Genomic DNA, 27,724 nt, shown 5'->3' on the forward strand with positions numbered 1-27,724 from the left:
GTGTAACTCATATACTTGTGACTGTTTTTTGAGGTGGCAGTTAGAGTCAAGGGTCAAGGGGCAGTTCTAGAGAAACCTTAATACCTATGAGGACATAAAGTCAAACTGTGTATTTAATGGGAAGCTTTATGTTTTTATTCTTCCTTTATTAGCTATATTATATTTCTGTCTGGTTACAAGGCATATGAGCATAGGTATGTGGATAGATATAGCATACCTCTCCCAGAATAATTAGAAGATATGTAACAGTTCTCACATTGAGTATACTTGTTGATTTTGATTAAAGTATACAAGTAATTTCTTTTCTAGTTCTATTGTTAATACATCAACAAACTCACATGGCCTAAAAGCCGCATGAATACTAGGACTGTATAAATAACTTCTGTTTTCCCTAGTGCATGTAGCAGATGTAGTTTCACAGTATAAGAAACTTTATGAATCCAATCAGGGTGGTAAAGGTTTGAATTTTTTTCCAGTTCTATTCAAGGTTGTGAAAAATCTCATAGAGAAGAAAGATTCTGTAGAGGAGAACCATGTAATAAAGGATGTTACCATTACAAGTGTCTCCAAAGGTGCAAACGAAATCATAGTAAAGGGTAACATGAGTGTAACCACAATGATAAAACTTTAAGATATAATTTCTCTTTACAATTAGACCAAATTGTAAAATTCATTCATAAAGAAAAAGGATTCAACAGTGTGTTGAATGTGATAATGCTTTATATGTGCCATTATATCTTTGCAGGCATGAAAGAAGTCAAACTGGAGAGAAAACTTCTGAATATACTCAATGTGCTACAACCATTGCATATAACAGTCATCTTCAAAAGCATGAAAGAACACATACTAGAGAGAAACTCTATGAATGTAATGAGTTTGTTAAAGCCTTTGGACATCATAGTCATCTTCAAATGCATAAAAAGACACACACTGGAGAGAAACCCTATGAATCTAATCAGTGTGGTAAAGCCTTTGTATATCACAGTCATCTTCAGATGCATAAAAGAACCCATACTGGAGAGAAACCCTATGAATGTAATCAATGTGGTAAAGCTTTTGCCCAAAAGGGCAATCTTCAAATGCATAAAAGAACACATACTGGAGAAAAACCCTATGAATGTAATCAATGTGGTAAAGGCTTTGCAGCTCACAGTCACCTGCAAACGCATAGAAGAACCCATACTGGAGAGAAACCCTATGAATGTAACCAATGTGGTAAAGCCTTTGCCCAAAAGGGCAATCTTCAAATGCATAAAAGAACACATACTGGAGAAAAACCCTATGAATGTATTCAGTGTGGTAAAGCCTTTGTATCTAATTGTCATCTTCAAAGGCATAGAAAAACACATACTGGAGAGAAGCCCTATGAATGTAATCAATGTGGTAAAGCCTTTGCATGTACAGATCAACTTCAAAGGCATAGAAAAACACATACTGGAAAGAAGCCCTATGAATGTAATCAATGTGGTAAAGCCTTTACCCAACAGGTCAATCTTCAAATGCATAAAAGGACACATACTGGAGAGAAACCCTATGAATGTAATCAATGTGGTAAAGCCTTCGCATCTCACAAATATTTTCGGCTGCATGAAAGAACCCATACAGGAGAGAAACCCTATGAATGTAATCAATGCAATAAAGCCTTTCCATGTTCCAGTTATCTTCAAATACATAAAAGGACACATACTGGAGAGAAACCCTATGAATGTAATCAATGTGGTAAAGCATTTGCATTTAAAGGTCGTCTTCAAAGGCATAAAAAAGCACATAGTGGAGAGAAGCCCTATGAATGTAATCATTGTGGTAAAGCCTTTTCATGGATATGTAGTCTTCGAAAACATGAGAAAAAATCATCCTGCAGAGAACCTCTATAAATGTAGTCAGTGAGGTAAAGTTTTGCCCTTTATACAGGTGTAAAACTTATTGTGTGCAATCAAACTTTACAGCCTTTGCATATTACAGTAATCTTTGATTACCTGGAAAAATATCGAGGACTTCTGATTACAATTATGTGATAAGATCTTTAGCCAGCACACCTATAATCAGTTGTACAAGAGTATTTATTAAGTAGAAAAAAATTTGTGTCAAAATCTGTTCAAGCATTTTGATATCTGATTTTATATTGTTTGTACCAGTAAACCTGTAAAAAATATTTTATGAATTTATGAAGCCATATGTATAGGGTAGAAGGGCTAGCTAAAGAAAAGCACCCTGGCCATGAAACCAGCACTAGTGAATGACACATACTTTGGTGCTAAAACCAGAGCCAATGAAACACACTTTGCCCCTGAGTTCAGAGCTAATGAAACACACTTTGCCCCTGAGTTCAGAGCCAATGAAAGAAACTCCCTGACCCTGAGAACAGATCCCAAAAGTTAAAAGGGGACAATGAAAAAACACACTTTTTCCCTGAACCTGGAGCCAAAGATACACACTCTACCCTTATCCAACAGAGCACAGAACCGGTTGATGTGGGATTCCCTTCTGTATATGTATTGCTTTTATTGGTTAATGTCTTTCTTTCCCCCATCCTGACAATCATATTCCCTTTCAAGTTATCCTCTCCTTCCCTTCCCCCCTCCTCCTTCCTTTCTAACCTCCCTTCTTCCTCCACCCCCTTGCTCCCAATTTTATAAGGAGATTCTTCTACTTACCCTTCCCAAGGAGAATCTACATATGTTTCTTTTAGGGTTCTCCTTGTTACTTAGTTTATCTGGGGTCAAGGACTATAAGCTCTATATCTTTTGCTTTACAGCTAGTATCCACTTATGAGTGAGGACATTCTATGCTCATCTTGAAATTTGCATGCAAATGGATCAAACTAGAGAAAAACATTCTGTGTGAGGTAGCCCAGACTCTAAGAGACATTTATATCTCTCCCTTTGGTGAATAAATAGTGAAACAACAGACGCAATGAAATTTTAATTTACCTAGGAATTTTATTGTGGGAAAAGACCGACTCCTCCAGATGAGAATTTCTCTCCTGAAGAAACATTCACTCTTTATTTGACCACCTTGCAGTAGAGACAGGATCTGAGGTTGGGGGAGCATTTTAGAGATGTTAAGACTTTCATTACATGGGTTAGTTTTATTGCTTAGTTGTTTATATCTCTTGTCATTTATCTCAACCTGTTAGAACCCCAAGAATGGATTAATTGCTTTATGTCTTCATCCCTGTTCCAAATTAGTCACAATGAAAAAAAGTCATGTTTATATTTTTTTTATTAATTTGCTCATTTTTTTCTATTGCCCCCTTTTTATTATGAAGAATAATCTCACTATGAATTTCTGGGTATCCTGGAGCTCACTATATAGGCTAAATTCTTGTAGAACATCAGGTTTGCCCAACTGGTTCCCACTATAGCTGACTTATAGGTGCGCCCATAGCACACAACCAACTGAAAAAGACTCCCACCAATTGCAGCCCTTCTGCCTCAAAATCCACTGTTTTCCAAATATGAGCCATGTTGTTTCTCTTTGTCTCTGAGTCTATTATAATTTATAAAGTGCCTTTGGCAAGGTAGTGTCCTTATTTTATATATGGTGAAGCCCAGGCTTATGCAGATAAGTGACTTTTTAATATACTTGTATAGCTTCATCTTATTCATCCCATCATTCTAATGCTTACTAAATGAAGTTGAAGCCACCTAAGCCAGCCAAGGTGGCATAGGCCTGTAACCATGCTACTTAGTGGAGGCAAGAATTCAAAGTCATCAAAGATGAAAATGGTCATTAGGGTATGGTGGCAGGCCTGTGGAACCTTGGGAGACTGTGATCATCTCAGGACAGTGTCCATAGTATTCCCTGTAGCTGTAAAACTTCAGGGCTATGGCACTAGGAAGTGTTAGCTGAGGTATTTACCACTCAAAGTTTTCTTGATAATATATTCTGTTCAAGACAGCTTAAGACACTTAAGGGTCAGACTCAAAAAAAAAAAGTAAAATTCTCCTGTTAGTGGGACATTTGGCCTCAGGCAGGGATGTTCTTTGTATTTGTGTATCCAAAACCAAGTGTTCAGTACTGAAATCATAACATAACAATGAACATAAATATACCTAGTAGATCTCAAATTTACACATATTTATTCACACATGCTTAAAAAGGCATGAATTTGAAGGGAAGAATTTGGAAACAGATGGAGAGAAGACTAGGAAGGGTGAAAGTGATGCAGTAAGTTTTAATTAAAATGTATAAAAATAAATTTTAAAAAACGTGGTTTGAGAGATAGATTCACAGTTAAGAGCACTGGTGTTCTTGCAGAGGACATAGGTTAAATTGCCAGAAACCAGGATTGCTAACTATCTCCTGTAACTCAAGTTTCAAGGGATCTGATTTCCTCATCTGGCCTCTGCACGTACTGAACACAGACACATGAGAGCAAATACCCATCTACATAAAATAAAGTTTAAAATTCAGTTCTTTACAGTAATGTCACACAGTCTTGAGACAGCAGCCAAGGCTGTCTATCATAGAAGTCTCTGTGGCTTTCCTCTAAGCCAACTTGCATGGAGGCAAAAGAAGCCTAATAGCTCAGAATAGCTATTCATTTAAGATTATTATTCACAGTGTGGATATGTGACTTTCATATGTTTTTTTTTTAATTTGTGTTCTCTGTATTTTGAATGTGTGAGCATTGTGGCCCTGATGCATCTTTTAAATGTATCATTTATATCTTAGACTATAATCTATTTATTCTTTAAATCATGCATTGTGGTTTATTTATATTTAGCTAGTAATGCTTCATCTTAAAGATAGTTTTGATCTGTAAATCTCCATCTGCCTAAGTGGTTAGACTCACATTCTCCTGTCCCTGTTTAAATTGTTCAGTGTATAATCTCAGGCAGGAACCTAAAAGAGACTTAAGGATGGCAGCATATGTGGAATGCCAATTCTGTGCCAATCTGACTCCTCTTCTAGCACTGACCACCATTGATTGTGTGCCGTTATTAAGGAGAGTTTTCTTTACTAAACTTTTAAATGTGTGGAATGAGTCATCCTTGGAAAGTCATATTAATTCTAGAACAGTAGTACCTCCAGACTTGTAAAAAAATATATCCAAGACAAATTTTCTTATGTTGGATCTGGTAGCCTTGATCCCACTCCATTGCTCCTCAGGGCAATGACCTTGCTGTCCTTGTGATTATACCAGCTACATTTTTAGATCAAAGAACTAACCACCAATGAGTCTTAAAATTCCAAATTTGAATCATGTAGTCAACTGTCCATTTCAGTAACAGAAAAAAGATTTGTTTATGAAGCATGGCTTTTGCCTTCAAAACAGAATAGAAGGAATAGTTTATTGTATACACTGTAGGGAGAAACCGGGTAGGCAAGCAGCTGCTGAAGTCATCATGAAATAGGACCTGATTGTGGCAGGATCAGTGATTTTTGTCATTTCCCAGCTTGAATTTATCCATGCTATGTAAGTGATGGCAGGGTAGATTTTGGGTGTACTATTTGGGAAGATTAGTTTGCACCAGTGAATACCAGAATCATATCTGCTCCTATGCAGATATGAGCAATCCTGCTTGTCACTGTTATATCTATTAACTGTAGCTGTATATGTCAGGTCACAGGTCTCACGACCTAACATTGAACATAATTGCATGAGGCAATAATACCTTTTTAATGCCATTCCCTTTACCAGGGTATGGTTTTCTCTTTTTCAAAGTCAGTATGGCTTTGTGTTTCCTCAATTATATTTAAATTGTTAAAAAGACAATTTTTGTTTGCTTTTAATTTTTATTTTCCAAATTGTTAAAAAGACAATTTTTGTTTGCTTTTAATTTTTATTTTCCTTAAATCATGCTTTAATCTCTTATTTGTCTCTATTTCCCATTGTTTGCAGACCATTAAGAATTTTTTAGTTTTCTCAGTTTTTGCTAATTATTTGTTTAGAACAATGTCTCTTGTAGTTTATGCTAGCTTCAAACTATGCATTTGATAATTGCTTTAAAAACCTTATTCTGCTTCTGCTGCCCAGTACTAGAAAGAAAGTCTTGCAACTGTTTCAAGACTGGGTCTTAACTGGTCAGTGAGGAGAAAAATTAGATCAGTAAATGAGTGTCCTCCAATATCTTTGAATTTTATTGCAAACTTACAAATGAAGAGGAACCTGTGTAAGAATTGAGTTCACTGACTGCTGCAAGCTGTAACATTACACAGTAATTGCTCAACCATTTTTGCACTAGAGACTTATCAGAATCAAGGGCTTTGATAAAGGTTAAGTCAAAAGGCTAGGTTTTTTTGGCATTATTTTTTTTGTGAATAAAGTTTGTGTCTTTTGCTGTAGATTTTCATTGTAGCTAACTCCCCTTTTGTTACATATTTGGAAATTAATTCCCACAGTTCAGGACTGTCTGCTATGCTTTTGGGGCTCACTGATCACATTCCCCTATCTGTCTATATGCGAAAACAGCTTCCCACTATCATGCCTTCATTTCTCTTTCCTAGGGAAATGCAAAATTTTACCCTCCTGCATTTACCAAGCAAGCATTTGGTCTGTCTTTATGGACCAGGCAAAAGTTTCCCGTTTAAGTTATTCACAGATATCCAAGGACACAGAATTACTACCTGCCCCAAACTGCTAATTTATAGCTGCTCAGATAGATAGAAGCATAAGCTAGCCCTGCTTTTACCTCACTTATAAAGAATACAGTGACTGAAAGCTAACCTTCATTAAAAGATTTCCAAATCCTTATGCGTACCTTCAACTCAGTTTACTGATGATTTTACTTCAGAAAATTTAACTGCTTTTGTTTTACTCTCATGGATAGCAAAACTGCTGATTAACCGCAAATCAGAGAAATACTCCCTTCCTGCACAGACCCACATTGACCAGAATCATAACAGCTGATAACAGCATACCCCAGAATGGATAAGTTAGAGGCCTGGTTCTCCTCTTTCTTTCCATCACTTAGAGCAATAAATGTAAACTCCAGACCTAGGCCCATAGAATTTGCAGCATGTAGTGAGTATGCTAATCATATCAGGAGCATTTAGCTTCCCCCAAACTGTTTATGTAGGTTGCCTGATTATCTGGTATCTTCTATGCGTGCTGGGAGGAAAAAGAGTTGTGTGATGGTTTAAAAAGACAGTCCACGCTCTATTTATAATTTTACTGAAAATAAACCTTTTATCTCTTTAATAATCACCCAAAAGTGTACCATAGTGCACTAACCTTCCACTCCAAAATTCCTTGATGGTTTATTTCCTTTCCAAACTTTTTCCATTAAGGAGTTCTCTGGACATGCTCTAAGTCACTTCTACCTTTGAGCTAACAGCCATGAATGTCTCTCTGTGTGAAAACTTACCTGATTTTATTGAGGAGAAAGAATTTCAGCCCCAGAACCTGCTATAGCTTGGGAATTGCTGGTTATAAGTGTATATGTGATTGGGAACATTTGTAATGGGAGGAGAACAAGGTAGATTAAGGAGTAAGAGGGTGAAGAAGAAACAAACATGCATGGACAAAAAGAACTTGTTAGTAGATTTCTTAACCCTCAGTTCTAGTCCCCTTTACTTCTTATGGTGTCTTTAATTGAACTCTGAGAGAGATGTCTGAATTTTCTGTTCTGCCCAGTTCCTGCAATCATTAAGTCCCAAAGAAATCACACAGAAGTCTACATTAGTTATAAGCTGATTAAACCATTAGCTTAGGCTTCTTTTTAATTCTTATAACTCATATTAGCCCATTATTCTTGTCTATGTTAGCCACATGACTCAGTACCTTATTCAGTGAGGCAGTCACATCTTGCTTCTGTGGCGGGGTCACAACTGCAGAGGAATGAGCTTTCCTCTTCCCAAAATTCTGTTCTCAATGACCTGCCTTTACTTCCTGTCCGGTTGTAGTGCCTATACTTCTGTCTGGCTACTGGCCAATCACTGTTTATTTAAAATATAATTGACAGAATATAGACATTTGTCCCACACCAGAGAGGTTTTTTAAGAACTGGACATGAGGACCCCATTGACTGACCAACTCTAAAACAGGTATAGTCCCAACAAAGAAAGGGATGGGCAACAAAGAGCATGAAATCTTTTCTCCTTTGACCATAGTTCAATTAAGCAATAAATAGTAAGGTAATCAATCTTAGATCATTTTTAAATCTTCTGACTGACCGTTTCTTGTATTCACAGAACAGGGAATCAAAACTCTTGATAAAAAGCTGAACTTATGAATCCAAATTACAGTAGTTACACTGAATAAAATAGCATGGTCCTACCTAAAAGAACTATTAATGTACAGGTATAAGTTGTAGAGCCTGAGAGAAAATGTGTGATAAGTACTTGGTGTGTGCTATACAAATCCAAATCTCTGGAGCACGTGGCTATATACCTTGTTTCAACTTTTAAAAATAATTTTGGGGAATTATAATTACATCATTCCCATCATCTCTTTCTTGCCTCTAAACCCACCCATAGATACTTCATTGTTTTCTCATTCATGGCCTTTTTCTTTTTATAACCGTGTTTGAATGTGACCTATGTTTGGCTGCAGAACTTCTAAGCTATAAGGAAGAGGGTTAGTTGCACTGATCAGTGAGTGCATAATGGAGTACATTTACAAGGGATAAGGTATTCTGGAAGAAAAATTTCAACTAAAATACAAATTTACCAGTCTAGAACCCTGTCTGCTCCTAAGATGGAAGACCAGAGCTGGGAAGGCCTGTGCTGCCTTAGACATTAAACCTCTTCTCATCTAGTAGGGGACCTGTTTTTATTCTGAGGTCCAGTAGGATAATTCTAGCTATTGAGGGACTTTAGACAAGTCTAACAATCAGTAGCATCAGTGGGAGGTAGAGTGTGGATTTTTTTTCTAGGATTCTCCTAATGCAGCTATAGGTAGCCATGAGGGAGACCATAGCCTATGCCCTGGTGAGTAGGGAGGGGCCCACTGCTCTCCATGCAGGAGGAACAGGTTGACTGAACTCTCAGATCTCCTGGGAGCTGAATGAATCAGTAGACAGACTGTTTCTGTTGGCCAATGTGTTCACTTTGGTAGTGACCTTATCCACCTTCCTAACACCAGGAACGTCCAAAGAATCCTCTGCAGCTCGGAAATTCCCTTTGTTCCATGGAAATGAATTTCTCTGAATCAGGCCATTGTGGCTGGTGGAGGAAAGTTTAAAGCTTTAAAGCATTCTGATCAATATTTCTCAAAGATAACCCCTAATATCTCCTTTCTATCAGTTTTTAAACTATTTGTAAAACTTATCACATAAAACTGTATGTGGAATGCAAGGTTGAGAATTTCTACAAACCCAACTATCAGTTTTCCAACTTGTCTTCCTACCACACACCAAAAGCATTGCTTGTGTGTACATGCAGGAAAATATTAGAACCATGGCATCCCATAGTTGGGCCTGCTGAGCCTTCCAATTCCTAGGGAATACACTCAAGGAGTTTATTTGAAAAGGCACAAAGAGTAAAAGTAAAACATGCTCCAAAGTTTAACAATGATTCTGAATGTGATGTGGAATTGTGTAGTATCATGTGAAATAATCTCTGTTTGCAGTAGATTGGAATTTTCCATAGAGATCAACTAAAATTAATTAAAAGCATGTTGCATTGTAATAGTTGATGTAAAATCACACATATTTAGTGTTTATTTTCTGATACACTTGGACATATTTGCCTACATGAAAGCAACCCCATTACTACAAACAAAAGAGTGAGACATGTTCTCCAGACATTCTCTTTTTATTCATGTGTTAATGTCTGCCTACATTATACAGTGTTCTCATAAAATGACAGAATTTCTATGCATCTTAGCAGGCTTCCCAGTATATTTTCTGTTCAATTAAAACTAGTGTTAAGAGCTACCAGCATTCTTGTGCTCAAGACTATAGCATTCATGGTGGCCTAAATATGAAAATAAACCAAAGTTTTACTTGTTGAGGACAAGCTAGGGGCTGTAAGAAGACATAGTACTAAATGAATGAAGACGATAGCAGTGGTTAAATGATTATATACTTATAAAGGACTCTCACACTGTTGTATTAGTCATGAAACAGCATATAATAAGAAATTAGTTTATGTCAACCCACTTTGTCCTGTCTGATTTTCTGATTTTGATCTACAATTCACTCTCATTTGTCAGATGGATGTGAGAGCTCTTTAGTGTAGGCCATCTTGCCTACACTAAAGGTAGGAAGAGAAAATGATGGGCAGAAAGAACATAGAATCTGGTGAAAGCAAACTTCTCCAGAGGCTTTTCCTAACATTCATTCAGTTGTTAAGCGGAGAAAACGATTAAATACCAAGATTTTTGTGCAAAAGTTGTTATAGAGATGAGATGCAAATGTGCTATTTTTCTCTGTATTTCTTCAGAGTCTCTTGTTATGTCCTTTTAGTTTCTGATTTTGTTGATTTGGATATTCTCTCTCAACTTTTTCGTTAGTTTGGTTATGGATTCATCTATTTTGTTGATTTTCTCAGAGAACCAACCTTTTGTTTTATTGCTTCTTTCTGTTATCCTCTTTGTTTCTATTTTATTGATTTTAGACCTCAGTATGATTATTTTATGTTATCTAATCCTCTTAGGTGGATCTGCTTTTTGTTTTAGAGTTTTCAGGTGTGCTGTTAAGTCATTGATATGAGATCTCTCCAAAGTTTTCATGAAAGCACTTAGTGCCATGGACTTTCATTTCAGCACAGCTTTCATTGTGTCACATAGGATTAAGTATGTTGTATATCATTTTCCTTGAATTATAGGAAGTTGTCTTTATTTCTTCCTTGACCCAGTGGTAACTCAGCAGTGAGTTGTTTAGTGTTTGGGTGAAATCGTCTGTACATTTGAGTTATAATGTCTGTTATTTGCATTGTGTGTCTGTTTAGTTTCTGCCTGGATGACTTATTCATTGGTGAGACTGGGATGTTGAAGTCTCCAACTATTATTGTGTGAGACTCTATGAGAGGTGAGGTATGAGTCGAATGGGTCTGCCTTTATATGTTATTTGGCCTTTTCCCCTTGCCACTTTTTAATATTATTTCTTTGGTCGATATGTTTAGTGTTTATTATGTGGCAAGAGGTTTTTTTTTTTCCTGATCCAACCTACTTGGTGTTCTATAAGCTTCTTGTACCTTTATAGGCTTGTCTTTATTTAGGTTGGGAAAATTTTCTTCTGTGATTTTGTTTAATAGCTTCTCTAGGGTTTTTGACTGTGTTTTTTTTTTCCTTCTCTTTCTATTATTTTTTTGTTTGGTCTTTTCAATAATGTCTCAGTTTTCCTGGATATTTTACGGTAGTAATTTTTTAGTGTTAACAGTTTCTTTTACTGAAGAATCTGTTTACTCTATTGCATCTTTAATTCCCCAGATTCTCTCTTCCATCTTTTGTATTCTGTTGTGATGCTTGAGTCTATACTTCCTGTTTACTTATCCAGATTTTTCAATTTCAGGATTCCCTCGATTCATATTTCCTTTATTGCTTCTATTTTCCCTTTCAGTTCTTGAAAATTTTGTTAATTTTTTTTTGGTTTTATTTAAAGTTTTTATTGGTTTCTTCTATTTTTGTTTGTCTTTCCCTCAGTTCCTTTAAGGGATTTGTTCATATCCTCTTTAAGGGCCTCTATCATCTTCATAAAGTAATTATTAAGGTCATTTTTTCATGCATCAGTTGTGTTGAATTGCTCATCTCTTACTGTTGTAGAATAGCTAGGTGCTGATGATGCCATTTTACATTTTCTATTATTGACTGTGTTTTTACACTTGCATTTAGCCATCTGAATTTGGTGTGATTTTAGGTCTATCTGTTGATTCCTGCATTTGTATTTGTTAGAAGGGTGCTTTATTCCTTGATTTTTATTTCTTCTCTGGTCTTCTGGCCTAAATGGCCATGAGTTATGGTGACTAGCATATCTTTGGGATCATTAGAATGTCCCCTTTAGGATTTAAGGTATAGAAATCCCTAGATCTGACCTGGTCCTTACTAAGGCCAAAGTCCTCTTCCAAAGTTGTAGACCTGAATATGTAGCCCAGGGGAGGGAGTGTGGACTGGAGTCCCTGGATCTTGTCTGGCCTCTGGAGTCCTGAGGATCAGTCTGGTGTCTAGGACAGCTAGTGTTGCTGGGAACCCTAGAGCTGACCTGTGTTTCAGTAAAAACAAATTCCTCAGAAAGTTGTAGACCTGTGATTTCGAGATCTGATCTGGCTCCTGGTGAAGGATACATCTTCCAAAGTTTTAGACTAAAATATGGAGTCAATGGTAGGGTTTGGAGGATCATGTGGTGTGGACAGTCTGGAATAGCTTGGCAGACTTAAAGGTGTTTAGTGGGTGTTGGAGAGAGTCTTGCGTGCATAACCAACATCTTAACAGTAATGCATCAATTGGGGGGGGGGTTGTTTATTTACTCTTCTTTAGTTTGTTGTTGTTGCCATGGTTAATCTGTAAAAGACTTAGTTTATTGGATAAAATGTACTATGAGGCCTGGACAAGTATTCTTGTTGGGGATGACCTGAAATCAGATACCAATACCCAAATTGAGGGGCTTATAACCACCTGCTACTCCAGTTCCACCCTCTTCTCTGGTGTGTCACCTCTGTACTCATGAAAGACATTCTCTCACACACCCAAACAGACACATCAAATTTGGGATAAACTTGTTTGCAAAAGTTCTTGTGACTTATAAAACAATTAGAGCAAATGAAGTTGCTTTTTATGGCCCATAATAGAAGTCATACAGTCAGGCTTTCAAAATCTTTAATCTTGCATTTGTGTACAGAAGTTTTCATTTACTCACTCTGATGCAGAATTTACATTCAGTCATCTATCATAGAAAAAAATGGTTTCTAAATCTTCTTAACAGACACCACTTTCTTTCCTATAAGAGAAGGAAATACATTTAGCAATCTTATTATTTTCTACAGTACTGAAACTTCAGAATACTTTCAACAAAGCTCTCCCCTTCTGATGAAACAGCTGTCTACTCCCAACCCATTTTTTTCCTATTGACAATGTAGAGAACTCAAGTACACAGTATAAATGCCAACCAGTTATTTCTTTGATTTTGATTTTGATTGTAATCTTGCAATTCTTGCTTAAAATACGATGCTATCTTTATAAGTCTATCTGGTGTCTCTTATCAGTGATGCCATCATGTTTTTGGTTTTATTAGTTATAATCTAATCATATTTCTCTGAAATGATGGATCTTCACCTATACTTCTATCCTGAAAATAAGCTGTGTTATGGTGTGAGTTTCTTTAGTTTTACTTGGTTTGACGCCTTTCTATGGAGAAAATGTTTTATTTTATTTTTCTCATTTCTTGGCATATCTGTGTTTTTTAGATTTTAGCATTGTTTGAGATTTTGCTACTTAAGTAGTTTATATGGTTTAAACACTGATTTTGATGTTTATAATACTCTCATATATTGTCTCTGTGTCCTAGTTTACTTCAACTGTCAACATTACATAGGCTAGAGTCATCTGAGGGACCCCCAGTTGATGGCTTGACCAGATCTTACTCTCTGGTTGATATGTCTGTGAGAGATGGTCTTGATTGATAATTGGTGTATAATGGTTCTAACACTGAGGGTGATAATATCCCTAAGCAAGTTGGACTCTACTGTATTAAAGTTAGCTGATATGAGAGGGTGACAAACCAAGAAAGAAATTCAACCCAAGTTTACTGGAACAAGTAGCCATTGTCTAAATCTTCTAAATCCATGAGCCAAAGTAAGATTTTCTTGCTGTTAAATTGTTCCACTGATATATTTTTTACATTGGTAAGAAATAATACCAAGGGACAATGAAACCTGACAATTTAGAAAAATCTAAGCTAATGTACCCTCATTTATAAAGCAAGTCATTTATACATATTTAAATTTTGAATAATGTGGAGTGAGACATATTTGAGTCTTAAGTGAACTGTGACAAGATTGGCAGCTTTTGAGAATTAATTTGGAAGGAATAGGATCAGAATAAGAGATGAGGAGAAGCATTGTAGCCTAGCTGTGGTGAAGAAGGCTTTGGCAGTGGTGTAAGAATGGATACACATCCATTAACGTTGTTAAATATAGGGACACATTTGACAATCTTCTAGGATCTATCTGTTGTCCTTGAAATGATATAGCATTTAATATTGAAGCAAGGGTGCCAGCTCTTTAAAATAGTATTATAACTTATTTAGAAATTACAAATACATTGCCATGTTTGGCTTATTTCACCTTAATGCACTTATTGTTTAAATCTCCTTTAAAATAGGTCAGAGTACCACAGTTCATTGTGTGGAGATCAATATCCTCCAAAATTTAAAAATGGTAGGAAGCTAGTTAAGCAATATGTCTGAAAGATGATGTTTTACATATTTTACTAGAATATATGAAGGTAAATTATATTAAGTTAGTCATTTTTGTTGTACTGAAAATAACAAGTATCTTGTGTTTCAAAAGGAGTGGCAGGTTGCATTCCTGCTAGAATCCCGGCTCCCCAGCTAGTTTATACCTGAAATAATTACACGGAAACTGTATTCTTTTAAACACTGCCTGGCCCATTAGTTCTAGCCTCTTATTGGCTAACTCTCACATCTTGACTCTATCCATTTCTAATGATGTGTTTACCACCAGGAGGTTGTGGCTTACCGGGAAAGATTCAGCATGTCTGACCTGGCAGCTTTATGGCAGGCAGCTCTCTGACTCTGCTCCTTTCTCCCAGCATTAGCTGTCCTATCAAAGGCCAAGGCAGTCTCTTTATTAACCAATGAAAGTAACATATAGACAGATGACCCTCCTACATCATTTCCCCTTTTTCTGTTTAGACAAAAAAGAAAGGCTTTAACTTTAACATAGTAAAATTACATATAACAAAACAGTTATCAAGCAAGAATTACAGTTACAATATTTATATCTCTTATCTTTTATCATAACTAAGGAAAACTGTAACTATATCTATCTATTCTTCAACTCCATCAAAGACTCCAGAAGGATATAATATTGCCTAATTAAACAAGAAATAAACAACTTCTAAAACTCTAGAAATGACAGAAACATCTCACTGCCTGTACAATCTCCCAAAGTTCTTTTGTACTGTTGGGGCAACCATCTTCAGCCTACAGGCCAATAGTATCCAGCAGACATTTCCATGAAGCAGGAAATTTCAAAGACAGTTCAGGCACTATCTGCTGTGTCCTGCAGAATGTCTCTCAGACTCTTTCATGAATCAGGAACCCCGAAAGACCATCTCACCTTTAGGCAAGTTCAGCAGTCCTCTCTCTGTGGGTTCTCTGTGTCCAGTTTATCCACCAGTTCAGGCAAGAGCAGTTTCTTGCCCAAATGGCTATCAAACTCCATAATGAGCCTCTTCAAGGCCCATCATATATGTATGTCTGTATTTGTCTATATGATTAATGTTTAAGTTTTCCACAATGAACAATGAGTTTTTCCTGTGGTGACATTTGAAGTTTCCAGGAAGAAGATGGGGCCCCATAACAACAACTCCACCTGGTAGATATGGCGTCATGATACTGATAGCGCTACTACAAGACCTGTTTTGGGTACTAGCTGCACAAGACAGTTCCAAATTGGTTAGCTGAAATGTTGCACGTCTTGTACAATATTCTGGCCAGACCTCCACAAAATACTCAGAGACTATTTGTAATTTTAAAAGGCATTGATCTTGAAATTTAATCATCATTTTACTTTCACAGGATCCCTCAGAAAGAATGTCACCCCAATGAAAGATGGAAGTAATTCCAGAGGATGACATCCCCTCTCCCAGTAAAGTTTGTCCTTGGGTTTAGGGACATCATTTAGGGGTTGATTATAATTAGCACACGGGTGAGGGTTGGGGGAGGCATTTTATAAGCTCAGGAATCTTTTAGGAATAAAAAGAGGGATAATTAGATGATGGGATAATAGGTTAGTACTTGTGAGTTATTGTTTTTAGACAATTATATTGGTATTGATTCTTGTATATTGATACAAAGTTAAATTATATTGACTATTGTATGCATGCATGCTTCTACCCCTGTTCAAAACATTTTTATGTATTGATATATATATATATTGTATTGATATATGTATATTTACCATATTGCATTATACATTTCTACCTCTGATTAAAATACTTATATATTGTTTATGTATTGAAATATATATTAATATGTATACTTGTATATTGTTTATATTTGGAGGTCATATTGTCCTCATTTATTGCACAGTTATTTATTATCTTAGTCTTTAAGTTAGATAGGTCTTGAGAATTATATAGATCAATAGTTATCTATGTTTGTCATTTATAATTAGACTAATCAAGTTCTTTAGATACATAGAGATTATATTCAGTATAGATAGATAACCTTCAACCTCTTCAGAGAGCTGTAGAAAATGGCCTTTAATCTAACTCAGAGTTTTGTGGTAGTGAGATACAATTGCTCCTGGCAACACTGATCTATTCCCGAGAGAATGTTGAGCACCAAAGACACTCCACCTGGAGCCTGTCTTCTTGGCAGAACTGGCCTTTGGGTAAAGAAATGCCCATACCTCAACTACTGACAGAATACAGAGTATCTGTAAATGGATAAAACAGGACTGTCATATCCTGCCAAGACAGGGCAAGATAGTTTTGAAAAGTTTCTTGCCTTTGAAAATGGTATGTCATTTACGTTAGGCCTTAGCCTTTGTTGGTTGCTTCAATGCTGCAAACATGACTTTGGGTGGTTGCCCAGGTAGCCAGTTGTCTCTGATTTGTTGCATGTTCTGGAAGTTGATTGCACTTCCTAATTACTCAGGTAACATTTCCTTTCTCAGATCTTCGATGGGGTTGAAGACTATATAAATGTAGTTACTTTTATCTCATGACTTGGCCAAGTTATTTATTATACAAGACTTAAGCTAGTTAGAATAGGATATTTGTACTTATTGTATATAATTTCATAGTAGTCTTAGAACTCTCTTACTTAAACAAAAGGGGGAGGTGCTGTGGGAGCTTCTTCCGCTCCTTCAGCCAATAGCTGCTGAGATACCAACCCACTAGGGCGTGGTCTCTCTCTCTTTAAAAAAGCAGCGACTGTCCTCCATTCTCTCTCTGGCTTCGGCTCCGCTTCTTACTCCTAGTCTCCTTTTCTGATTGCACAGAAGAGCTGTTGTCTGGGACGGTGATCTCTAAGTTTTTCCCCTTTGAATAAATAACCATTCTATTAATCATAATTCCAAACTGGTGTGGGATTATTTGTGACTTACACCTTCATCCTTCAGCTTTCTGACTAATAGTACTTAAAAAAGCAGAGCAAAATTGTTATACTTAAACATTCAAGATTTTGCCAGACTGGGGTGATGATCTGTCCCAGAACTTAGAAGACAGAAACATGTGGTTCTCTGAGTTTGAGAACAGTCTGGTCTACAGAGCTAGTTCCAGAGCTACATAAAGAAACTCTATCTTGAAAAACTTAAAAATTTCTGTGTAAATTGCTGTTAATTATAACAGTCACATAAAACAATTTGCTTAACAAATTTCAACAAGTGAGTATAAACAAGTGCATATTAAGGTCTTCTACAGACATATTTCCAGAAAGAACTAATCAAAACTGTAGTAATAATGGAAAGAAAAAACTTAAAATTATACTATAATTTATGTAATATGCAATTTTTATGTGTTATGAATCTATGTAGATTAAACTTCATAAAAGTTGCATAAATGTAGTATCTTATGCACATAATGTAGTGAAGAGAAGGTGGGTTAAACTAAACAAAATAAAATTTCAATGGAAAATGCTCATTCAAGCTATTATCCTATTACTTAACTTCTAAATGAAGGAAAGTTACATATTGTGTAATATTGTTTGGGAATTTGATTTCTACTTAAAATATTTTTTTTAAATGGAGCTCATTGCTATTGACTTCATAAAAAAAACAAACAAACCAAGTATTCAACTTGTGTCTGACCACCTTTCTGAATTTCACCAGAAAATTGAGGTCATGGGACAAATCCACCAATTAGTCAATTGAGAGACGAGAAAATATAACATCAACACTGAGAATAAGCCATCAGAATCACAGGAGCCATAGCTGGGAAAAACATTTAAATTAATTCCAGAGAAGTTGCTGAAGGCTGAGTGTCTGTTATCTTCAGATCTTGGGCCTGCTTTTGTATAGTCTTTAGACTGCAAGGGTTTTATTAGAACTTCACAAGGTTCTTACTGATGAGAGTGGAGACAAAAATCCTTGCAATCCATCAGAAGACTCAAGAAAGAAGACATTTGAGAATGTTACAGTGTGTTCTCAGTAGCAAGGGCTTGTCATTAAAGGATGCTCCTTCCAGGCACTTTATCTGACATAAGAAAAGTCTTGTTAGTCAGCTTCTGCCTCCTCCTTCTAGCAATGCTTAGTGAAGAAATGAGGTAATAAATAATTAAAAAACCATAGGGAGCATATGCCCAATTAGGAAACCAAGATTTAATAATTTGAAATGCAAATTTTTCCTCTCCAGGACTTTAACAGAGTTCCAAACAGTGGCTATAACAAAGATCTGCAGCCAACAGGGTCCATTTTGGAAGTTCTTTAGGAAACCCACAAAATAAAACAAAATCAAAACAACACAAAACTGTTTCATTTTGTAGCTAAGTTACAGAAAATATTAACAGTGCAAGACTTAGACAAAGTAGCCTAAATCTTCACTGTGAAACACTGACAATTCAGTCTTCACTACAGATATATCATGTTTTACTTTTAAAAAGTAGTTACAGTCATAATAGAAATCAAAAAAATGAAGTACAAAGAAACAGCATACATCCTTTCAAACTCGGAGATAATACAGATATTCCAAAATTTATGATTAAAAGCATAAAAGAGTAGAAAAATATATAACCTCTCCTCCCCATCACAGGATTGCCACTGATACTCTATAGCCAATTGTAAGTAGACAGTAGAAAAACAAAAGAGATCTATTTTAATCAAAATTTTTGTTATACCAGAGTTAGTATAAATCAAGAGATGAAGACCCTGTGAAGACCCTGGGCAGAATCATTCACTTTTTTTTTTTTGTAAATTTTTAAGCAGATGGACAGTGTGTGGAATTCAGATTGAATAACAAAGCGCATGCCTTAGGCTTCAGGAAACTAAGTTAGGATTGCCTGCTTTCATTATTCCTGGTTGCCCCTGTAGAATTTCTTCTGGAATGTGTTCTGCTTCTGGAAAAAAGCTTTTGCTATTCTATCTGACAAGATAATTCAGAATATGTCCTCATTATCTGCTGCTACACAGAGAAATAGGTAAGAGAAGGTAGAAGTTAAGGGTTTATGGCAGGCTTTGAGAGACAGAGCCTCTGATTTCTCGGGTGGGACTTTGGAATTAATTTGTATTGGTTGTAGTAATGGAGAAAAAGGACACAGTGGAAAACGGATTTTTTTGGTGTGATATTTTATTCCCTTCCATTCAAAGAATTCAACATGTCTAGGCAGCACACCTATTGATCTCAGTTTCTGGGTCTAGAGTTCTATTTGAAAAGTAAACCAAATATAAGACAAGTATAAACAAATTTATGTTATAAATATATTTATTTACATAAGCTTGTATATTTAGATAAAATTATATTAGTATATCTATGTGAACTATATTTTATATTTGTTTACAAAATGTATTAAACAGCTTTTATATATTTTAAACAGAATATAATGTAAGTAGCTATATGAAAAATTTGAGAATGAATCAAACTCAAAAACTGAATGTCAAATCACTGAAATGGAGGATGTCTTTGATGAGCCAACTCCTCAAATGATGATAACTCAAAGAAGAGTTTCTGACCTGATCAGATGCTGAGGCAAAAAGAAATCAGAAGAAGAAAAAGACATTTAATAGTAAAGTGCATGTAAAAATGGTCAAGAAACAACATTTTAAATAAAACAAACGAAAGAGTAGTGATCACTATGCAATGGCTTATAGTAATATTTTGAAATACTGTTTGCGAAGAAAATGCAAGAGAAAATATCAATATTTGCATAAAATAATTTTTATTATTTAGAGATATGGTCAAATTCAAGGCTTCCCTTGAAATAATTGCTTCATTAATAATCACCTGGAAATCCCAAATGTTCTCCTTCCACCTTCCAAGTGTTGAAATTTCAAATCTAAGTTGCCATGCCTAATTATAGGAAAAAAAAAGTGAAAATACTCAATACCTATAGATGATTAAAGCTGTCACATCGCAGGATGTGTTCAGTTAAAGAGAAGGTGTGAAAAGCTATGGGGACAGTAATTGGATCTATGAAGATACAGTCTCTAAGAGATCAGGGGGAGAAATGAAGGTGAAACTACCTTGTGATAAGATACGTAGTAGTGTGGAGCGGCGGGCCATTTCCCATCGCCTGGCTCCCAGCTGCCTGGCTAGCTTATACCCCAAAATAAAAGGACACAAATTGTATTCATTTAAACACTGCCTGGCCCATTAGTTCTAGCCTCTTCTTGACTAACTCTTACATCTTGATTCAACCCATTTCTAATAATCTGTATGTCACCACAAGCTCGTGGCTTACCAGGAAAGCCTGGCAGCTTCATGGCGGAAGGCTCTCTGCCTCTGTTTCCTTTCTCCCAGCATTCTGTTCTGTCTACTCTGCCTATCTAAGCTGCTCTCCGAACAAAAGGCCAAGGCAAGCTCTTTATTTAACCAATGAAAGCAATACATAGAAAGAAGACCCTCCTACATCAGTGATACAGCAGTGGTATAGAAACATCATCCTATACTGCCCAAATATAAGACTACAAAACACTAGACTAAACCTCAATTATATAGTAGGGTTGTCTATTAATAATCTGTCAACATGGTCAATGCAGGTTAACTGCTAGTTTAAAAAACAACATAAGAGTTGTTCACAATACTACCTAGAAGATGATTCAATGAGAGCCAGGAGTATGTCAGTACTTTCAAAACTACAGGCTCAATTGATCTGTAATGCATTAACTTGTCTAGAAAATGTATTTTATTTTAAAATAAGATTAACACCCATTTTGATTTCATCAGTATTGAAGTAATAAATTCATTTTATAGGGGCTAGAATTAATTTAGATAACATAAATTGAAGAAGGGCGCTTAAAAGAAATTCCACAATAGCTCAGAATTGAGTACATTAGAGGGTTATTTATTTAGGGGCAGACTCATAGATCACAATCCTCTATTGTAACAGGGAGCAGCAACTGAATCCTGCAGCTGGAAAGGAGGCCGGATGTGTGCTTTTCATTGGCATATATAGTATAAGAGGCCACACCCAAATGGGCGGGTAACTTAAATGCTACTGGTGATAGGAATTCCTATAGCACCTCCCCCTTTTACTTAAGAAAGTTCTAAGCCTAATACAAAGTTATATACAATAAAAACAAATATCAGGCATAAAAATTAGAACAACCAGCGTAAACAATATCAAGCTCGAAACATATGTTTCAATAATTATCCAATCCTAATGAGTTTAAGGAAATAACTTGGCCAGGTCATGAGAGGAAACTTACTATAACTATATAGTCTTCAACCCAATCAAAGACCCAAAAAGGGAAATAATATTACTTGAGTAAGCAGGAAATGCAATCAAGAATCTTCAAAATGTGCAACAAATGACAGAGACAACTGGCTACCTGGACAATCACCCAAAGTCTCATTTGCAATGTTGGAGCAACCAACTTTGGCTAGGCCTAGAGATCTAGGCCCGACAGACCATTTTCTGAGGCAGGAAACTTTTCAAAACTTTTACCCTGTCTTGGCAATATTTTCCAGTCTTTTTTCTTGTATCCTGCTTGTCCTGTCTGGACACTGTGCATTTTGTCAGTGGTTAATGCATGGGCAGTTCCTTGCCCAAAAGCCAATGTTGCCAAGAAGAGAACAAGCTCAAAGTCAAGTGTCTTCAGCGTTCAACATTCTCTTGGGTATAGATCGGTGCTGCCAGGAACAATCGTGTCTAACTTCAACAGAACCCTAAGTTATTTAAATGTCATATTCTACAGCTCTTTGAAATGGTTTAAGGTTACCTATCTATGCAGAATACAATTTCTATGTATCTAAAGAACCTGATTAATCTAACTATAAGTATGATAAACATGGATGACTATTGACCTACAAATCTTAATACCTATATAACTTAAAATCTAAGACTTCATATTAGAATATTAAATAATCTTTAAACAACTGTGCAACAAATGAGGACAATGATCTCAAAATGTAAACAATATATATGTATCTTGATCAAAGGTAAATGTATATATATTTCAATATGATAAAATATCCCAAAGGTATATCAATATACAAAATGTCTTAAGCAGAGGCAGAATCAAGCATACATAGAATATGACAAAATAATTTTGCCTAGGTATAAAAATATTGTGGATGAAAATATGAACATATTCAATATAATTTAAGCTTGTATCAATATACAAGAATGTATACTAATATAAACTGCCTATAAATAATATCTCACAAGTATTCACTCTATTACTATTATTAGTGTGAGTAAGCTCACACTAATCTATTCTCCCATTCAATTTCCTCTTTTCATTTCAAAGAGATCCCTGAGTCTACCTAATTCCCCCCCCATCCCAAACCTATACCAATTATAATAAGCCTCTAAATGATGTTCCTAACCCTGAGGACAAATGTTGTTTGGAGATGGGATGCCATCTCCTAGAATTACTTCCAGTTGTCATGGGGACAATATTCTTTCTATAGGATCCCGTGAAAGTAAAATGATGGTTAAGTTCCAAGATTACTGTCTGGTATAATTGCAAATAGTCTCTGAGTATTTGGTAGGGCTTTTCTGAGGTTTCTAATTGGAGTTCTGGCCAGAATGTTGTAGAAAAGCTCACCATTTCAACTAACCAAGTTGGAACCATCTTGAGCAGCTGGTATGCAAAACAGGTCTTATAGTAGTGCTATCAGCATCATGATGTCAAATCAACCAGGTGGAGTTGTTGTTGTGGGGCCCCATCTTCTTTCTGGATACTTCAAAGATAATCACAGGAAAATTCACTGTTCATTGTGGAAAACTTAAGCATTATTTATATAGACATATACAGACATATGTATTCAATGAAAGGTACTATAGAAACAAAAATAGGTATGAAGAAAAGTAAATTTTTAAAATTTTTTTCTTCTTTCTGTCTCATACCAGATGGCTCTTGCCGTGAGCCTGAAACTCTGAATTTTTATTTTAACAACATGCTTGGATTTAGAGAAGCACAGAGCCATTGTCCAACTCCAAAACCAGCTCTACATATTCATTCTTATATATGTATATATGTTGTAAATGAAGCAGCGGGCCGTGTTCCCACTGCCCAGCTCACCGACTAGTTTACACCCAAAATTGAATTTATTTAAAATAAATTGAATTTATTTAAACACTGCCTGACCCATTAGCTCTAGCCTCGTATTGGCTAACTCTCACATCTTCATTAATCCGTTTCTAATAATCTGATGTCACCACGACTGTGGCTTACTGGGAGAGATTCAGCATGTCTGACCTGGCAGCTGGCTCCATGGTGGCTCTCCCTGACTCTGCCTCCTTTCTCCCAGCAGCCCAGCATCCTGTTCGGTCTACTCTGCCTATCTAAGCTGCTGTCCTATCAAAAGGCCAAGGCATTTTTCTTTATTTGACTAATGAAAGTAACACATAGATAGAAGGCCCTCCTACTCCACACACACACACACACACACACACACACACACACACACACACACACATAAATATAAATGTATATTTTTTGATCACCTGTTTTTACAAATCATATTCCTTTTTCTTGATGATCCTTATTGGATAATTATTTTTTCTATTGTCAGCATCCCAACATCCAGGGTCTCTTGAATTTTAAAGATGTGTATTTTTCTGTAAAGACAAGAGTGGAACCCTGCCCCAACCCTATATGGTTTCCTTACTATCCAAATGATTGTCATTGTTGTGGATGAGCTGTCATTTCTCTTTCTCAATGTATTTCTTTTATTTTTTTAAAGCAAATCTTTATTAATTTTATGGTATCCATAGTTTTTCATCTCCTGTTGAAACAAGAGCAAAGCCCCTTCCCCAATGTAGCACATCTTCTGCCTTCCATTGTGAAGTCAACACTTCTTTGAAATATCCCAAATGATTTAATTCAGAAGACTTTCTTTATCCAATGTCTCTCTGCTGCTGTTGTCCTTTTCTCATTAGCATTAAGAAAATTCAAGGTTAATAAAGCATTATACAATCTATTTCTGGGGATATTTTCCATCCCTTTCTGTTTGTTTAACATATCCTTTATACTTTAATTTGACCATTCTATAACTGCTTGACCTGTAGGATTGTGTGGTATACCTGTAATATGCTTCATATTATAATAAGCAAAAAACTGTTTCGTTTTTTGGAGACATATGCTAGAACACATCTATCTGCCAGATTTCATTTCTTTGAGTATCCTTTGGGTTAATCCCTGCAGGTAGTGGTGTTTGGTTATAGAAACAGCAAGAAGATAATCTCTTTATAATCTCCTTACCTTGTTTCTGTGTAATAGAAAACCCTTTCTATAAACCTTTGCTATTGACATAATGTTTCTTATGGAATTCTGAGGCTTTCAACACACTTCCAATCAGTAATTGATCAATTTCTGCATTATCTTATCCCAGACATGGGGGGTGGCTTGGTTGTGCCTCAATGGGGTGATGTGACACACTTTGTTGACCCCCAATGTGAGGCCTTACCCTCTCTGAGGAACCAAAGTTGGGTGGGGTGGGTGGAAGATGGGGGAACCAGAAGGAGGGGAGGGAGGACAAACTGGGATTGGTATGCAAAAAAGAGATAAATAAAATTAAAATATGTGCAAAAATAAAAAAAGAGAAAAGCTGACTAGAAACAAGCCAAGATAAATCTGGGGATTCATAAGTAATAATAAACCTCTGTGTATTAATTTGGCATTGGATGCCCCCCCAAAAGAGTAAAGACTAAAATAAAAACAAACTACATTTTGTTATGATAATTGTGTGGTTTTAGAAACATGAGCTTGTGTTCAAGGAGGATGTAAGCTTTTGATTTAATGTAGGCTAGCCTCAAACTCGTGGTCCTTCTTGCCTCTGCCTCCCAAGTATAGAGCATATGTACATCCTACCAGTTCATGGGGTTACTTTTTTTTAATTTCCCCAAAGACTGGCATAATTTTATCTTCTATCCAACATGTTCTCATGATGAAAAGTAGACAAAATCTATTCATACTTGAAACTCTGTCTCCACTACATGGAACTAAGAATGACTTTTACCCTTTTTCCAATGCATAGATATTGCACAACACTAACAGTAAACTGAATGGTAACATTTATGGGCCATTAATTTGTAAACAACACTCATTCTTCTGATTTCTAAAGTATTACTTTTCTCAAAGGCTCTCTTGTTTTTGACCACATGAAGGACTCCATATTTTCTAAAATGTTTAAACATATCAGGCACCTCTCCTCTTCTTCTTTGTGTTTGCCATTTTATGTATAAAAGTGTTTGACTGCTTCTGTAGATTACACCAACTGTGTTCATAGTGCTCAGAGAAGCCCTGAAGAGGGGATCTGATACCCTGGGATTAGAGTTACATGAGCCTCACATGGGTGCTGAACCTGGGACCTCTGCTAAAGCAGCAAGTGTTTTTTCCCTCCTTCTCGTTCCTTCTTTTTTCTTTTCTGTCTCTTCTTTGAGAGGGTATCCCTATGTAATCCTGACTAGCCTGCAGCTGTTTGTAGAGCAATTTGGCCTGAAATGTGTCTGTGATCCCCCTTACTCTGGAGTGCTGAAATTATAGGCCTACAACTAAAGTTTCCAGAAACTAAAATCTGCACCTATGTTAAAGATTCTTTGAAGCTGATGAACTGAAAAGTACTATTGATTGTAGAGAGTTTGTGTGTTTCAGGTGTGAAGTTTAATCATCTTTAGCTGTCTTTGTTCCTTTGATAGTTATTCAGTATCCATCCCTGTGTTTCATCTGAACAGCCCAGTAGTTTCCAATAACTGAGAGGCAAAGGAAGTCACTGGAGAGCATCTAAGGCCCATAATAGAGATTTCCCTACTTTATTATAATGCTCCTATCTCATGGCCCCACCAATGTTAGTTTTATGTTGGTATTGTTTTGGTGTGTATGTATGTGTACATGTTTGTTTGACTGCACCCGCATGGAAATGGGCATAGAAATCAGATGACTATTTCTAGTCTCTTCCTAAAGCTGTCTCTTTCCTACTTTCTGAGAGCAGGTTTCTATATGTTTGTGTGTGTGTTTTGTGTGATCGTATGTGTTTGGTCACATGTACATGTAGAGGTTATAGGTAGTTCTCTTCTACGATTGTGTCCCAGGCATCAAACTTGTATTGTCAGGCATGTTGGCAAAGCACCCTCTAAACTGTTCTGCTGCTCTCACCAACATACTATAAAAGTACTCTTATTTATGACTTTGTTTTATACTCTTACTAGAAAGATTTCATCAAACTCTTTTGCATTGGCATATAGTCTTTGGGTAGCCTGAATCTGTACTCCTGGGCCATGGTAACACATTCTTGGCTCTAGAATAAACTTCATATTACCATTGAAGTGAGAATTGTGTTATTAATATAACCAGTCACCAAGCCTGAAGGGCAAAAGTAGTTTCTAGAAGCCTGTTTCAATGATGCTTCTATGCCAGGCTTGGTGGGACATATTGTAATCCCTGCATTGGGAGGAGGCAGGGTGACCAGGATATCAGAGCCAACCTCTGTTACATAATGAGTTCTAGGCCAGTGATCCAATAACCCTGCCTGAAAAAGAAGGAGGAGGAGGAAGGAAGGAAGGAAAGAAGGAAGGAAGGAAGGAAGGAAAAAAGAACGTAAATACTGCTTTCATGATGGGTGTATTATTTGGACCCCTGTTTTGGGAGTTATTTCATGTTATGTGGAGACTAGGAAATGGCACATGGGGAACATTTGTTGACTGTCAAGGTATCTGGGCATATTAGTGACTGGGAAGCAGTTGTAATCTGGCTGGCTTGTGCTCGGTATTTAGAGGTTACTGGAAGTCACTGAATTAGTGAGTGTGTCTAATGTCGTTGAGTGAATCATTAAATGCTACCTTTCAGGTGAACCTCTGTTCTTTTATGTCTCTTCAAGGGATGAAACAGTAGGGATCTAGGAAGGGATGAAGATCAGATGGTGGAGAGGATTGGTTAGAAAAAGGCCTTTGGGTTTTAAATTTTATGTATGCCCTGCCAGTGGTGAGTTTTTTGTCAAGGACAAGGTGTCTGTATCATGTCCTCAAATTATAGTCTTGCTTCTTTATAATAAAATATGTGCCAATGCCCAATGAACCAGTGCTAGCTTAGAGGACCATATATATTATTTCATGCCCCGGAATCCACCTAGCTTTCTTGTCTTGTGCTAATTGGTTTGACTAAATGTGGCTCCTCCAACTCATTGGAAATTCACACCTCTACTCTATGTATACTGGTATGTGCTTTTATCCCTAGCCATATATGCCTGTAATAAAGAGGGAAGAGCTGATATTGGCCTTGACTCATTGTTAGTAGTAGTTAAATGGGCCCCATCTCTCTCCTGATCCTAGTAGTGGTGGGAATAAACTGGTGGACCTGCCATAGGCACCTAAGCCTTGGTCGTTGGGTACCAAAACTTTAGAGGACTTGGTTCCCAGATAGACTTAGACCTAGGCCTTTTGGAGAATTCTGTTTCCATGCTGGAGAGCCAAGCTGACTCCTCCACAAAGGTAGTGCTATAGAACTTAAGGGGACTCAACTTATTTTTTAATGAAGCAGTGATGACTTGGCA

At 36.5% G+C, this 27,724-nt stretch overlaps 1 protein-coding gene and 1 pseudogene across 2 annotated transcripts in view; both read left to right on the forward strand.

The window, feature by feature from the left end:
* The window catches only part of LOC146895925 (uncharacterized), a 56,775-nt gene extending 33,966 nt beyond the window's left edge, over window positions 1–22,809 (forward strand). The window contains exon 4 of the mRNA XM_087910414.1: window positions 746–22,809. Coding sequence (XP_087766540.1) covers window positions 746–1,874 — 1,129 coding nt within the window. The 3' untranslated portion in view covers window positions 1,875–22,809. The remainder of the gene's footprint in view (window positions 1–745) is intronic.
* Window positions 1–27,724, forward strand: part of LOC125409868 (uncharacterized) — a 95,903-nt pseudogene that overhangs the window by 33,958 nt on the left and 34,221 nt on the right. The gene's annotated exons all lie outside the window — the stretch shown is intronic.

The sequence above is a fragment of the Myodes glareolus genome, chromosome 1, assembly GCF_982192425.1.
Source record: "Myodes glareolus chromosome 1, mMyoGla1.1, whole genome shotgun sequence".
NCBI lineage: Eukaryota > Metazoa > Chordata > Mammalia > Rodentia > Cricetidae > Myodes > Myodes glareolus.